This window comes from Equus caballus, chromosome 3, assembly GCF_041296265.1.
Source record: "Equus caballus isolate H_3958 breed thoroughbred chromosome 3, TB-T2T, whole genome shotgun sequence".
NCBI lineage: Eukaryota > Metazoa > Chordata > Mammalia > Perissodactyla > Equidae > Equus > Equus caballus.
This window is the reverse complement of record NC_091686.1, coordinates 18,803,342-18,818,307: the sequence shown is the minus strand read 5'-3', so window position 1 is coordinate 18,818,307 and position 14,966 is coordinate 18,803,342. Positions and strand designations below refer to the sequence as shown.

The 14,966-nt window shown below is 44.8% G+C and overlaps 1 protein-coding gene across 8 annotated transcripts in view; it reads right to left on the bottom strand.

The window, feature by feature from the left end:
- Positions 1 to 13,731, bottom strand: part of ZFP90 (ZFP90 zinc finger protein) — a 68,419-nt gene extending 54,688 nt beyond the window's left edge. For 3 of the 8 annotated variants that reach the window (XM_070263061.1, XM_070263062.1, XM_005608357.4), the window contains exons 1-4: positions 13,415 to 13,680; positions 13,156 to 13,223; positions 1,799 to 1,925; positions 1,373 to 1,468 (exon numbers count right to left, since the gene is read on the bottom strand). In XM_070263061.1, coding sequence (XP_070119162.1) covers positions 1,373 to 1,468; positions 1,799 to 1,925; positions 13,156 to 13,188 — 256 coding nt within the window. In that variant the 5' untranslated portion in view covers positions 13,189 to 13,223; positions 13,415 to 13,680. Of the gene's footprint in view, positions 1 to 1,199; positions 1,469 to 1,798; positions 1,926 to 13,155; positions 13,224 to 13,414 lie in introns of all 8 variants that reach the window. The other 5 variants (XM_005608360.4, XM_005608362.4, XM_070263063.1 and 2 more) reach the window with 5 other exon arrangements.
- Between the last annotated feature and the right edge of the window lie 1,235 nt (positions 13,732 to 14,966).

Here is a 14,966-nt window from a genome sequence, read left to right as displayed (position 1 = left end):
AAAAGTAGATTAATGGTTGCCAGGAGCTGGGGGTAATGGGGAATGGAAAGTGACAGCTGATGAGTATGGGATTTCTTTTTGGGGTGTTGAACATGTTCTGTAATTAGATAATAGTGATGGTTGCACAACCCTATATATCCGAACCACTGAATTGTACACTTTAAAAGGGTAAATTTTATGTTATGTGACTTCTCTCAATAAAGCTATGATTTAAAAAATCCAATATGGAGCATAAAAAGAAAAGATAGAGTAGCAATTTCAACTGGGAATTACAGTAATCTATGCCTGAGGCCTGGTTTAGGATGTCACCAGTGGGAGTTAAAAGGCAGGCAAATCTAAGATACTTCTCAAAGGAGGAAAATAACCAAGGTTGAAAGAAAAAGACTAAACTGACTGTGGTGTCTGGCCTGAGGGATTAGAAATCCACTGGTTTTTAATAGGCCGGGGAGAAACATGTAATGGGCAAACTAGCAAAACATGCTGGCTGGGGATGAAAGAGGATTAATTTAGATTTTATGTCTTTAAATAAGAACTGCATGAGACTCCCAAGTGAAGGTGTCCTGTGAGACGCAAAAAAAGTGACCAGGCTACAAGTAAGAACAATTTCTGAGTCTACAGCATAGAATAAAGAGCTGCAACCACAGAAGGCAGGCACCCTTTTAGGGAGGTAATATAGAAAGAAAGAGGAGGAAGCTGGAGAGAAGACTCCTTAAGGCAAATTTTCTTAAGGAGAAAAGCAAGAAAGGCCAAAGACCTAAAGCCAGGAAGCACTTAGCAAGTCAGAAGACCAGGAGAGGATGACGGTCCAGGAACTGTGGAGGGAGGCAACGAATCAAAGTGGCATGAAGGCAGGATAGAAGAAAGATGGTATCATTTCCCAAACAGGTGTTATAGGAATGCAGTTGGGGAAAGAAGTCTGAAGGCAAGGTATGGAGGGAGGGAGAATCACGGCTGTGGGTATTTCCTACAAGTCTGAGGCCACCAACAGAGAAAGCAGCACAACAAAGCAAGGAGGAGACACAGAAGTTCAATTAATGTCTGAATGAGTGAGAAAAGGGATCTCTAAATAATGAAGGGAGACTGAGGACACCAGAGGAGAAAATAATCCAGCAAGCAGGGTTACAGGATAGGGAGACAGAATGTAGGACAAAGGGCTACTTTTGGAAAGGAAAAAGGGGACCTTTCCCTCTAAGACCTACCAGCAGCAGGAGCAGCCGGCTGGAGAAGGGAGACACCAGAGGTGTCATCCAGAGATGCTCAGCCTCTTCTGCAAGTCTAGGAGCTCCCAGGCAGCAATTCGAAGGTGCCTCCCCTCCCTTGGCTGTGCCACTGTCTGCACTGATTATTACATGCTTGATTCTCACTCAGTTACCTGGACAGAAAGGCCTTTGGATTTCTCCCTCTGTTATCCATGGCTCTTCACCTTGCTCCAATTTGAAGATCACTTCTGGCTTGGAAACTTGATATCCTGCTCATGGGTAAATACACAATTTGGTTGTTTGTGCAAGTGGATAAAGAACCCTCCTACAAGTCAGTACTAGTCCCTGATCCTCAGGAACTCTGAAGGAAAATAAAGTTACAGCTTGAGGAGGCATGCAATCAAATGGCCTATTTCCAATTCTGCAAAAGAAAGACCTCTTATAGGCTCAGAAACCTATAAAGCTGGGTCCCCAAAAGATGAACAAGCTCTGACTCTAAATACCCTGCTCACAGTCACCCAAACTATGAGCCCCACAACCTTAGCAAGTGAGAAAGGAAAGACGCACCAATATGCAAGACACTGAGAGGTGGTCCTTACCAAGAGAAACCAGGTGGCTGTAGTTCTCCAGCATCACATCCCTGTACAAGCGCCTCTGAGCAGGGTCCACGTAGTGCCATTCTTCCCAGGTGAAGTCCACAGCGACATCCTTGAATGTCACTGATTCCTGTAGGATCACATTCGTGCTCAAGTAGGGATCAACCCCACAAATGCTCCCCTGGCAATACTGGAAACATACTGTAGGGTCAATCAGAAGCAGCGATCACACGTTTTGATATCCTGAGGGGCCAATGTTGGGTTAAATACACCAGCTATTTACATAATTCGATGAAGAATCTAATGTGGCAGGCAGGAAAGTCATGAGGGGCAATACGTCTTGCAATCCTATATCCCTGCTTAGCTTTCTTCTTGTTTCCCTTAAAAGCCAAGCCTTTTTATACAACCACCAATTCCTCACTGTCTGTGTACTTCCTTTGTCACGAAATCCAAATACAATGAGGAGTAAAAAGTGACAGCCCACCTTCACCCCCATCACCAATCCCACCATAGTCCCTAGAAATAATCACTTTAACAATTTGGTGTATCCACTTAAGAGTTCCTTTTGCACGTTTCTCTCTCTCTCTCTCACACACAGTCTTGTTTTCTGAAATACCATATACGTTGTTTTACAATTGCTTTCTACATTTAACTATGTATCTTGGAGATCTTCCCACAGTGGTATATTTAATTTCACCTTATCCCTTTGAATTGCTTCCTAGCACTCCACAGTACAGTTGTATCAGAACATATCCATTACCTAAGACCAACAGCACCCCACTGTACTAAGAATAAGCTTCAGAGTCCCCCACCACTCACGGGCTCTAGCCATGCTGCCCTTACCGATCCCTGAACACATCGAGCTTGTTCCCACCGCAGGCCTTTATGCTTGGTACTCCCTCTCCCCCTAGGATCTCCACATGGTTGACAACTAATTACTAGTTATTTAAGTCTCATCTCTAGCACTGCCTCCTCAGGAAAGTTGTCTGAGCATCCCCCTCTAATTTACTCTCCATCACATTATACTATGCTGTCTTTTTCTCCTAGCATAGGTATCTCTCACTGTCTAAATTCCTGCCCCCTGAACTCAGGAAGCAAACAGATTCAGATAAAAGCGCACTTGTACCTCTAACCATTATCTGAGATGGCTTACTTGTTAGCTTCTCTGTCTCCCTCACCGTGAGCTGCATGAGAACAGGGACTTGATCTATGTTGATCACAGTTACATGCCTAGTACCTAGAATGATGCCCAGCACACAGTGGAGCTTAAAAAATACTTGGTGAATGAATAAACGGACCAGTTCCTGTTAAGAGATATTTGCATTATTTCCAATATTTTGCTATTACAAACATTACGCAATACATATTCTTTGTCTAAATATGCTAGAATTTCTGTAGGTTAGCTAGCTAGAATCGGAATTGCTTGGTTAAAGGTCTTTTCACACTTCATATCCCACTCCCATCACTTCTTCCTCACCACCCCACAGAAACCAGGCTGCCTGAGGAACCCTATGTCTTTCAATTGTCAGTTCCGAGGTCTGCCTCAGTACGCCAGGAGATACCTGTCACCATGCCTTACTCGAAATATCTCCTTTGGTTAGATTTCTACCTCAAGAAGTGTATAATAAAGACAATTAGTACGAAAAGACGTTGAAAGCAGAGCTATGAGTTTGCCGGCGCAGTGAGGGAAGGTCACACGGAGGTTTCTGCCTAATTCCCCACCCTTCTCCCCACGTGCTTAGACAGAGCTGAACTTCTCTGTTTCCTGGGTAGTATCATTTTCTCCCTATTCTCGCACCAGTCTTTCCCTTGCTAATTCCATTTCACACTTCTGGTGTTGGTTAGCAGATCTTTGTGAAGTGCTCTGATTCCCCACTGGGGGGCCAATCCCATTTTATGTTCTTTCAGCCACTTAGCACACGCACAAGTATTCAAATAAACCTAATAGGAAATAGACTTATTTCCTAGTTAGATGGTGAGCATTAAGAGGGCAGGAAATATACATATTTTTTTAAACTCTAAAACACCAGTATCCAGCATGTGCCTGACCACCCTAAACATGTTTCCTGGGTTGAGCCACAAAGAGATGGCTGAGATCTGACTTTTAGAGAAGACAGGAGTGGCCCTATCTCCTCCTGAGGGAGAGGCATGACTGCTTCCACACACAACAATGGCTCCTCTGTATCACGTTCCTGCTCAACACTGCAGCTGTGTCCCCACAGGAACAGGAAAGGCTCGAAATGGGGCAGAGTCTTCTGACTGAGGTCATGAATCTGACTGTGCCAGGTAAGATAACACTAGATATTTATAAGGTGCCTGGCTTTACCATATGCACTGTGGCAAAATAAAAATGTAAATCAAAAACACTGCAATCCTGGGGCCGGGCCGGTGGCGCAGTGGTTAAGTGTGCACGTTCCACTTCAGTGGCTGGGGTTCACCAGTTTGGATCCTGGGTGGGGTCGTGGCACCACTTGGCACGCCATGCTGTGGTAGGCGTCCCACATATAAAGTAGAGGAAGATGAGCACGGATGTTAGCTCAGGGCCAGTCTTCCTCAGCACAAAGAGGAGGATTGGCAGCAGATGTTAGTTCAGGGCTAATCTTCCTCAAAAAACAAAACAAAACAAACAACTGCAGTCCTTGACTAGGTTTCAGTTTATTTTAAAACATGTTATTTATTTGAGACGATACATAGTAAAGTGAGATGCTACAGACATTCAGGGCAGGGAAGACTGGGAGAGGGAGAGAAGCTTCAAGGTAGGCTAGGCCCCGGGCCTTATGAGGTAAATACCAACTGGATGGGAGAAGAAAAAGTGGTACTCCAATCCAGGGATTGAGAAACTTGAGAAGGAAGGCTGGACTTGGGAAATGCACGGCCAGCAGGGAAAAAGGGTTTTGACCAAGGCCGACACTTTAAGTTAGGTTGTGAGAAGCAAACACCTTCTCTCTCTTGCCTACTGTCCTCTAAACATCCAGCCCCTTAGGTTTAGTAACAGATAGTCAGCGGGCAACCTGGATTCCTTTGCTTAACTGGTTCCCCATATTAACACATGGTCTCCTGACTTTATTCTGCTTCCCCGAGTAGGCTGCAGTAACAGTAAAGAATGTGTTGACCAGTAAACAAATGTCTAGTCCAAGCCACTCACCATCTCTTGCCTTGGCAGGGCAATAACTGGCCTCTGTGCTCCTACTCTTGGTCTCACCGACTCTTTTTCCCATGCACTATCAGAGTCACTTCTCTAAAACACAAATTTGATCATGCTTATAAACCTTTAATTTCTTCCCACTTTTCCCTGTTCCTACCAGCCTCACCCTAGTCCATGCCACCACCATCTCTTACCTGGACCACTGCTACAATCTCCTGACTTGTCTCTCCTTTTCCACTCATGTCCCATTCCCCAGTCTGTTGTCCATATAACAACTGGGGTGATCTTGCCACAACCTGTCAGATCAAGTCACTCCTTTGCTTAAAGCTTCCAATGGCATCCCAATTCATCCCAAGTAAAAGCCAAAGTCTTTCCAGTGGCCTACACAGCCCTTCACAGTCTGGCCCCCCACGATCTCCTGACTTCATCTTGAAACTCATCGCCAACCTACTGCTCCCTCCCCTTCACTCACGCTGCCCTCTTTAGGATTCCTGGAACATGCTACACATGCTTCTGCCTTGGAATCTTTGCTATGGCTGCTCCTTGACTTGGAAGCCTCTTCCTGCAGATACACATGTGGTTCCCCACTCACTTCCTTCAGTTCTTTGTTTCAATGCCACCTCATCACCACAACTTTCCCTGACTATCCTACATAAAAGAGCACCCCCACCCTTCACTGTCACGCTGTTTTTTTCCCTTTTTCATAGTGCTTTCCACCTGACATATATTTTTATTTGCTTACAGTCTGTATTCCACAGCAGAACTTAAACTCCACGAGAGCAGGAACACTATCTATTTTCCTTATAGTTGAATCTCCATTGCCCGGAACAGGACTGGCACATAGCAGGTGCTCCACAAATATTTAATAAATACTTTTCTTGGGATTAAATTTAGATTCCTTAGTGCGAGCTTCAGACCTCATCATAACTTAGTCCCTACCTTACTTCCACAGCCTCCGCTCTGGTTTCTCCTCCCCTCACACCCCATAATTCAGCATGCGGAAGAGTTATAGCTCCTTGAAACCAAAGGATCTCTTTCACCTCTGCAAGTGCTGCTTCAAAATGCTTGGCTTTCCCCCTTCTGCCTAGCTAACACTTACTCTCTCACCAAGACTCAGTCAAGTTCCCTCCTCGGGGCCCCAGGTCTGGGCTAAGTGTCCTCTCATGCCCCCATGGCTCTCCACCCTGGGCCTCTCTCCAGCACAGCTCATAAGATACTACGTCACGGCCTGTCACCTGTCCTTCACTGTGCTCCTGGAGGGTCAAGACCTTGTCTCAGGCACCTTTCAATCTCCAAAGGCCAGAACCATTTTGGTACATAAAAGACAAGCAAGAGTTTGCAAGATTAAATAGGCAAAACGTACTCTGGGATCCTTGGTGTGTGTTAGCCACTCTGAGTCAGATCAACTTTAGGGGATTCCCAATGCAGCAGGTCATACCTCAGACTGCAATGAAACGATCTAGCAACATCTTGTAGACCCTGCTCACCCTTCTTCCAGATGTAACTGGATCTCATCATCAACTCCTTTTAAAAATTAACGAGTATCAAATGTTCCCCTTCCTCATGCTGACATAAAAAGTATGTTGGCCAAATAGTGGAGAGCAAAGCAAAGAACTAGAAAAAGCATATATTAAGCTGAGAAGACTCAATTTCACAGGCCCCTAAAAAACTCCATAACTAATAGGTGTGTAATATCCTCGGGTAAATCAGCAACCTCCTAGAGATCCACTTTTCTCATCTATAACATCAGTTCCCTGAACTGAAGAAATAAGAGTTTAAAGAGCAGAGGATGAAAGTGCACTTCCAAAAAGGACAACATGTGCAAATATACAGAGACACACTCCCCCACTTCTCCAACTCCACATATGCCAACTCCAGAGGAGGAGCCCATCCGCTCATATTGCAACTCAGGAAACTCCGTAACTTTGAAACCTTGCAAAACTAAAAACCAGAGAATGGCAGCTAATGAGTAGAAATAGTGCAATTTATAAAAACTAGCCCCTCTAAGACCAAGTTAGTTTGCCCAATTAGAACACATTAAATTCAGCGGGATACAGTATGGCGTTTTCACTCAAGTACCCAGTGCTCTCTCATACCAGACCAGTAATAGTTTGGTAAGCTGAAAGTTATAGCATACGGAACAACCAAGTACAAAGAGAAGAAACGTTATTACTGTTAGCCTTTACATACACACATAGATACCCTATTTAAGCTAATGGTTTCACCATGTACAATACCCCAACTGGAAACCTGGACCTCATCCTTGACTCTTCATTTTTCCTTTATGCCCTGGAATCACCAAGAGCCTCAAAAATGTCTCCCATATTCAGTCCCTCCCCTTCATCTCTCAAATCCAGCTCACATCCTCTTTTGCCAACAACGCCATTAAACTAGACAATAACATTCTAGATCTTTGCTAATATGGTAGCCACTAGCCACCACGTGGCTACAGAGCAGTGTGGCTAGTCCAAATTGGGATATGGAATAAGTGTAAAATATACACTGGATTTTAAAGACTTAATATGAAAGAAATGTAAAATACCTCATCAATAATTTTAAAATATTGGTTCATGTAGAAATCATATTTTGGCTATATTGGGTTAAATAATATGTATTACTGAAATTTAATTCACCTGTTTTTTCCTACATTGTGGCTACTAGAAAATTTAAAATTACACATGCAGTTTATATTTGTTTTGAGCTGCACTGTTCCAGATTGTTCTAGATCTCCAGCTCAGGCCATTCTCTCCAGGTTACTGAATCACCACTCTCTCAAACTTTGCTTCCTGACATACACCCCATGCTTCTACCACATGGACTCTTTGCCCTGACTACATCATTCTCTTTCAAGTCTCTTAGCCTTTGCACATCCTATTCTGACCACCAGGATAGTGGTGCAAATAGAGGTTTCTTCCCTCAGCTCTACAGGAAAAATTCCTAGTCATCCTCCTGGAACCAGTTCAATGGTCCCTTCCCTTCTGAAGCTTTTCCAGATGCCTCATTTTCCCCCGCCCCCTTCAGCATTTGCTCCACATCTCCGTTTCAGAACTGCAGCTGTTTATTTACACCTTTCTCCCTTAAGAATTTCTTAAACTCCTTTTCATTTCAGTATCTCCAAAACCAAGCACATTGTGATTGTCCAGAATCATGCAGCCAATTTAGAAAAACTGCCCATGCGCGGAGGGCCCTGCCAAACGACTTTTAAAAGTTCCTCCGGTGATTCATTATAAAAAAGCAACAGCTAACATTCATGGAACACTCGCTGCCTGCCAGGCACTGACCTTGGTCATTTATATGCATTCTCTCAATAAATTTCCTCACTGAAGCCTTATTGCCGCCCCACAGGAAGCAGGTACCTTTCCTTGACTGGTTCTGAAGCGTGACTCTTGTTCAGAGAGGGTCACACAGTGGGTGCCACCTGGCACAAAGCAGGCACTCCAAAAATGTCTGCTGAGTGAATGAATTACAGAGTCTGGGTAATTCTTAATGAAGGAAAACAAGGAGTTATTTCGAGGATTAAAAAAATTATACATCAGTGAATTAAATTCTTGGATTATAAAAAGGAGGGGTAAACAGAAAAATGATGGCATTAATAGCCAAATCCAAAAACTGGTTCCTCTTAAATACTGACCAAATAGAAAAAACTTCTGACAAATCTAGTGAAAAAACAAAAAAACATCAATTTAAATATAAAGTGATAAACAAACCAGTAAAATACCCAGTAGTGCTAAGAAACGCAAAAAATACTAATGAAGTGAATAATTTTTAAGTTCTAAATCACCAACGTTGACATGACAAAGTAGAAACCTTAATAATTGAGGAGAAAATAGAGAAAACTGTTCCCAAATCATCTTTTTTAATAAAAACCTTGGATCTAAATGTTTTATAGGCAAATTCTTTCAAAAGACAGAAAAAGATGAAAAGCAATCTGAATGTTTCTACAAAAGATAAGCATGACACTAAAACCTGTCAAGGATCTCTATTTCTCACTCTGAGAGCTATTTCACTTAAGAAGACAGATGTAAAGAATTTTCTTAAATTGTATTTTCAAAAAATTATTTATTGTAACCAACAGCATTTTATCTGGGTATTATTTGTTACAGTAAAAATTTTTAAAACAACCTACATGTCCTATGAGAAATGGTTATATAAATTTTGGTATGTTCATGAAAAGCAATATAATACAGTCATTAAAAGTGATGTAAAAAAAGAAAAATCCCCATAAAAATTATATGAAATTGAAAATGTTATAACTGAAAATGTTTAAGAGAAAAAACATGCACAGGGAGAAAAGAAGAAAACTCACCAAAACAAACAGAGGTGCTGAAGAGGAGGCAGCAGAAGTGACTTTTTCTATTAAAAAGTCTGCATTATATTTTGCTCACATACTTTAATAAGATATATTTTAATAAAATAAAAGTAGAACAAGACATAGAAAAGTTAGGAAAAGAATCATATTTTTAAAGTAGGTCTCAGAGGAACAGGTTTTGACATTCTAACATTGTCTTAAAGACAAAATTTCCTAAAACTGTTCAGTGAAAGTCACATTGTTTCATGCAATTGTTTTATTAGAAAATCAGGGCCGGCCTGGCGGCGCAGCGGTTAAGTGCGCACATTCTGCTTCGGCAGCCCAGGGTTCACTGGTTTGGATCCCGGTTGTGGACATGGCACCGCTTGGCAAGCCATGCTGTGGCAGGCGTCCCACATAGAAAGTGGAGGAAGACGGGCACGGATGTTAGCTCAGGGCCAGTCTTCCTCAGAAAAAAGAGGAGGATTGGCAGCAGTTAGCTTAGGGCTAATCATCCTCAAAAAAAAAAAAAAAAAATCAGCATAACTGGAAAAATATAATTTTTGCTATGTGAGGAGCAGAAAACGTATAGAAAGTATAAAATTGCTACTTGGAGTTAAGCAGTTATGAATGTTTGCTTATTCAATACCCGCTTACTATGTGTGTACCTTGGAGCAATGGATGAAAGGAGTCAAGTGGCCCAGGACAGAGACAGACGGGTCAACAAGCCACTCCACAAGAGAAGTACTATGACAGGAGTGCACAGGTGCTATGGGAACGCCCCGGAGGGGCACGTGACCTTATCTCAGGGAAGGAGTGTTTGATCTGGGGCTTAAAGACCAGCTCCAGTCAGCTCAAGAAGAGGCTGAGAAAGGGGACCGGACAAAGGGAGCTGGAACATCCTTGACCTCAAACATCATGACTTGGTTCAAGAAGAGGCTTGTCTTCCCCTGGGAGCCCCGGAGCATCATGTCTGAGTTTGGGTGACATTAGCCAGCTTTTGCCGAGTTTGTTCATCCTGATGGTCTAACTACAAAGCTCTTGGAATCTGGAGTCAATAGAGATCAGGCCCCGGTCCCTCTGCATTTCCTCCCCTTCAAGGTAAAACACCAAGAAACCAGGTCTCCATATACAGCTTTTTTCTTACAAAACTTTCCCTATTTCTTACTGTTCTAGGGGCTTCAACTTTAAGAGTGACAAATACCTTTTTTTATTCCTAACTAAAAATGTAGTACACGTATAATGAACAAAAGGCGAACAAGGATACATAGTGTTTACCTAGATATAGCAACTAACAATCCCACAGATCCTAAGGATTTTCAGGGTATCCCCCCCACCCATCTGTGCTCCCAGTCCCTCCCACTTGGAGCCACTTCAGGTATTTGTTAGCCAAGCTCAGTGGGAAGGTCCCACTCATCAAACACCTCTCCAAAGGAGCTCTGACTTTCAAACTCTTGCTCCTACACTTCATAATTCGCAGCAATCTTTAAAACTAAGAAGAATTGTTCTAGTTCCCTGCTCAAAAACATTGATTCATGCTACAATAACCTCCTCGCTGCTCCCTGATCACACGTCCCGCTGTTCCCTCTATCCAGAGTGCTCTTCCCCAGACCTGTCTCCCCTCACCTCCTTCAAGTCTGCTCAGTCATCACCATCTCAACAAGGATAAGGCTTACCCTGACCACCCTACTTAAAATCACACCCCTACTGTAAGCCCCCACATTCCTTCTTACCTTTCTGTACCTTTTATTTTTTTTCTGAGCTACTGTCACCTTCTAGATTATCATATAATTTACTTACTGAATTTTTCTGTCTTCTCCTTCTGGGATGTAAGCTCCATGAAAGCAGAGACCTTTATAAATTCACTAATGTATCCCAACCACCTAAAAAAGTGTCTTAACAGATCACAGGCATTCAATGACTATCTGCTAAATGAATAGATGAATGAATGAACGAAGGGATTACCAAGGCCAAAAAGAAAAAACTCCCTTCTATTCCCATCCAACCATTGCCCACAGCCCACATCCACTGTCACAAAGCAACAGTTTCATGAATATGCATCCTAACTTCTTGCCTCCCAACTCCCCTGACCCCCAGTCTATCAGGTCTAACCCCACTCCCTTCATTTTCACCTGCTTAGACTCTGCTCCTATTCAAAGGCGACATGTCCACTGACTCTCTCCCACAGGCAGAATCTCCTCTCCGCTCTGTAGTCAGCCTCTGGACCTCTGCAACACCACCTGACACCACCTCTCTTGCGTTATACTTTTGCAAGAGGCTGTCTTCCTCCACTAAATTAACTTCCTGGACAAGCAGTCACATGTTTCAGTTACCCATCTTTTGCACTCTCCCCGAGAGCCATGCTCAGAGAAGGGGAACCACTGACAAAGGGAAATTTCTGCCTAAAAAGCCCTTGTTGTGGGGCTGGCCCCGTGGCCGAGTGGTTAAGTTCGCGCGCTCCGCTGCAGGCGGCCCAGTGTTTCGTTGGTTCGAATCCTGGGCGCGGACATGGCACTGCTCATCACACCACGCTGAGGCAGCGTCCCACATGCCGCAACTGGAAGGACCCACAGCTAAAAATACACAACTATGTACCGGGGGACTTTGGGGAGAAAAAAGGAAAAAATAAAATCTTTAAAAAAAAAACAAAAAAAGCCCTTGTTGTAAGGTTAGTGTTCTGTTCCATCCTTTGTCCCTGGTCATCCTCTGCCGCCTGAGTTAGGTAACCCAAGCGGAGTGTCAGGTCATTCCTGAGAATAGAACTGACCCAGAGGGCTTGGGGAACACAGCTTTAAAAGTGAAGTTTAAAGCAGTCCCTAAAATTCACTTTTCAGAACACAAATCCACTTCCACAGCCCCTGCAGAAAGGATTATCAACGCCATGAGGTGCTAAGTGTGTTAAATCTTCCTAATTCTCAAGCCTACTGAGGAAACACTTTGTATGGAGACGTGCTGACAACAGTGATTTGCTCTGGGCCTCCTCAAACCAACTAACTGTCTGGTTCTATTATTACTTGTCCTATTCCTTAAGGCTCAGCCCTGTTAAACAAAAACGTGCAACAAGAAGCAAAAAAGCATAAAGGCATTATATACTGCGTGTGTTTAACTTACCGTAAACTGCTTTTAAAGGACATTATAGTGGGTATTTTTATCTGAATTGATTTTGATAGTCTCACACACCTATCTAGAATCTATGATTTTTCCTTAATTCTAAAGAGAGTATAGATTAAAGTACCAACTGGATCCTGTTATATTTTCACCGATATACTCTGTGTAAGTCAATGGATAATCTCAGAGTCGTGATGGTTCTAGAAAATGCCTCCTTCCTCACAAGAACAAATGAGTTCACAAATCATCTTCATATTAATTAAGCTGAGGGCTGGATTTCTGGGGATGTGCACTGTTAAAGCAGAAAAAGACATGAAAAGCAAAGGACAAGTACCCCCTGTTTTTTTTTCTCCTTGCCCAAGAAAGCTTATCTCCAGCCTCTTCCTAGCCAAGTCCTGACCAGGCTTCTTTGGCCCCTTAAGGTCTCTCTATGGCCCCTGGGTCAGAAGCTGGGGCTCCTCTCTCCCTCACTTACTGCCAGTCACTTCTTCCTCTACAGTTTTCTCTCCTGTCACCCCACCCTACCCATTCCTTGACGGAGTTCAAGGAATTAGCTTGGCACTCAGGATTCTCAATACTGACACTTTCCAATACATCCACCTCTAACTCCTCCCACAAGACCACATCGCCCTCGCCCTAGCCCCTCCTCCCCACAGTGAGGCGCCCCCCATTTTGGGAAGCCCGCTCCCTCCAGCTCTGGACACCTTGGATTTCGCAAGGCTAGGAGTCTCTCAAGCGGAGAACAATGACTTCTCCAGACACGCCCCGGGGGCCTCACTGGATGGGTCGCCCCGGGTTAGTCAGGAACGTGCTGCTCACCTGGGACGCGGCTGTTGGAGGCCTCGGGGCCATTCCTGCCTCACCAGGGCTCGGCTCCCAGACTGGGGCTGGGGAGAGAAGAGAGGGCCCACTCTCAGGGCTGCAACCGCCGATCCCACCCTGTCCCGCCCCTTAGCCACTTCCCCACTGGAGAGGGGTGGGGAGCTGAGCGAGCCCCGCCTGTGCCTGCCGCTCCCCCTCCCCCAAATTAATGCTCGCCGTGCCCCGGACACTCTCCTCTGGCCACGCCCAGTCCCACCCGCAGAATGGTGGGCGCGGCCCCGCGGACACACGCCAAACCCGTGGGAGGTGCCGTCCGGACCCGCGCACTCGGAATCACCGCCTCCCGAGGGCTCTGGATTTCGCGACCTCGGGCCCACCCAGGGCTCGGGCCAGCTCCTCCCGCTCCCGCTGCAGGTTCAGTCCTCTCCAATTCTGATGTGCGAAGGAGCGGCCCAAAGCGGCCCCAGCCGCAGCGGGACCGGACAATGGCCGCAGCGACGGGACAGAGCCGGAAGTGCGCCTGCGCTCGCGGAGCCTCGCTCCCGCAACCCCGTGGGCCGCGGCTGGCGCGCGGACTACACTTCCCAGAGGCCCCCGCGCGAGGGTCCCGCCGAGGCAGCCTGGGAGGATGCCGCGCCTGCCTCAGGGCCCTACGCTGGGGAGCGCCGTGATGGCCGAGCGAGTGTGAGACTGGGGCTTGAGTATTCGTGCATTCGCTTATTCCAGTAATAGTCACTGACTATTACTCTGTGCCAGGGGCATGTTGCTAGGGGCGAGATACAGCGTTAGATCTGGCAGGAAAGACTCTGCTTTCGAGGAGCGAGCGTGCACTCCTGTGGCCCGAGGTCAACAATAAAAACATATAACAAAGTAATTTTAGGTACTGACTTTAGCTACAGGAATAAAACAGTGAAGGGAGTGGGGCAACGTTGCATCTTCATCACAAGATGCTATTTCTCTTGCCTCTTCTGTGCCATCTTCACCCATGGGTCACTACCAAAGGTGGGGATCCTGACTCCCCCAGTCCACACCTACTACAACAAAGACACTTGATGAGATATTTAATGATGCTAAAGGAGAAGAAAAAGAAGCTTCAGATAAATCCGTGGCCTCCAGTGTGCAGAAGTAGACGGTGCTACGACCACGTTATTTCATTTCTTGGTATATCATTGCTCAGGATTTTGTGCTTGGGACAAGCTATAAATGATGGAAAATTTCAACACAAAGATAATGAAAGCCAGGTACAACTACTGTATTAGATTTGTGTGTCTTATATATCACAAATAATCTCAATCTCCTAGGGTTAGACTTGATTTCTTAAGATTAGAGTATCACATATTCACATGGTAGAAAACGATTGCGACAAAATGTTCCTTATGTTACATAGCTCTACCAAGGGGATGGATGTTTAAAAATTAATGCTTTCCATTACTGCGCATGAATATAATGCTCTGGAATTAGCAGAAAGTGTAATTCATAAGTATGAGGAGGCCTCTCTGAGGCAGTGACCTAGTAGTTGAGAGACTAAAGGAGGCAGCTGCAGGAACATGAGGGAGAAAAGAATTCCAGGCTGAAGGCACTGAGGATGTAAAAGCCCTGAGGTGGAAACAAGCTTGATGTGTTTTAGAAACAGGTGCCTAATGAAGCTACAGCAGAGTGAGCGGAGTAGAGGTAAGATAGGCGGGCTGGGGTGGTTTGATGGAGCAAGGTTTTGGAGGCAGTGATAAGGAGTGTGGATTTCACTTTGAGTGTGATGGGAGCCACTGGATTAGCAGCAGCAATGGGGTCACTTATTATTACTATGATGG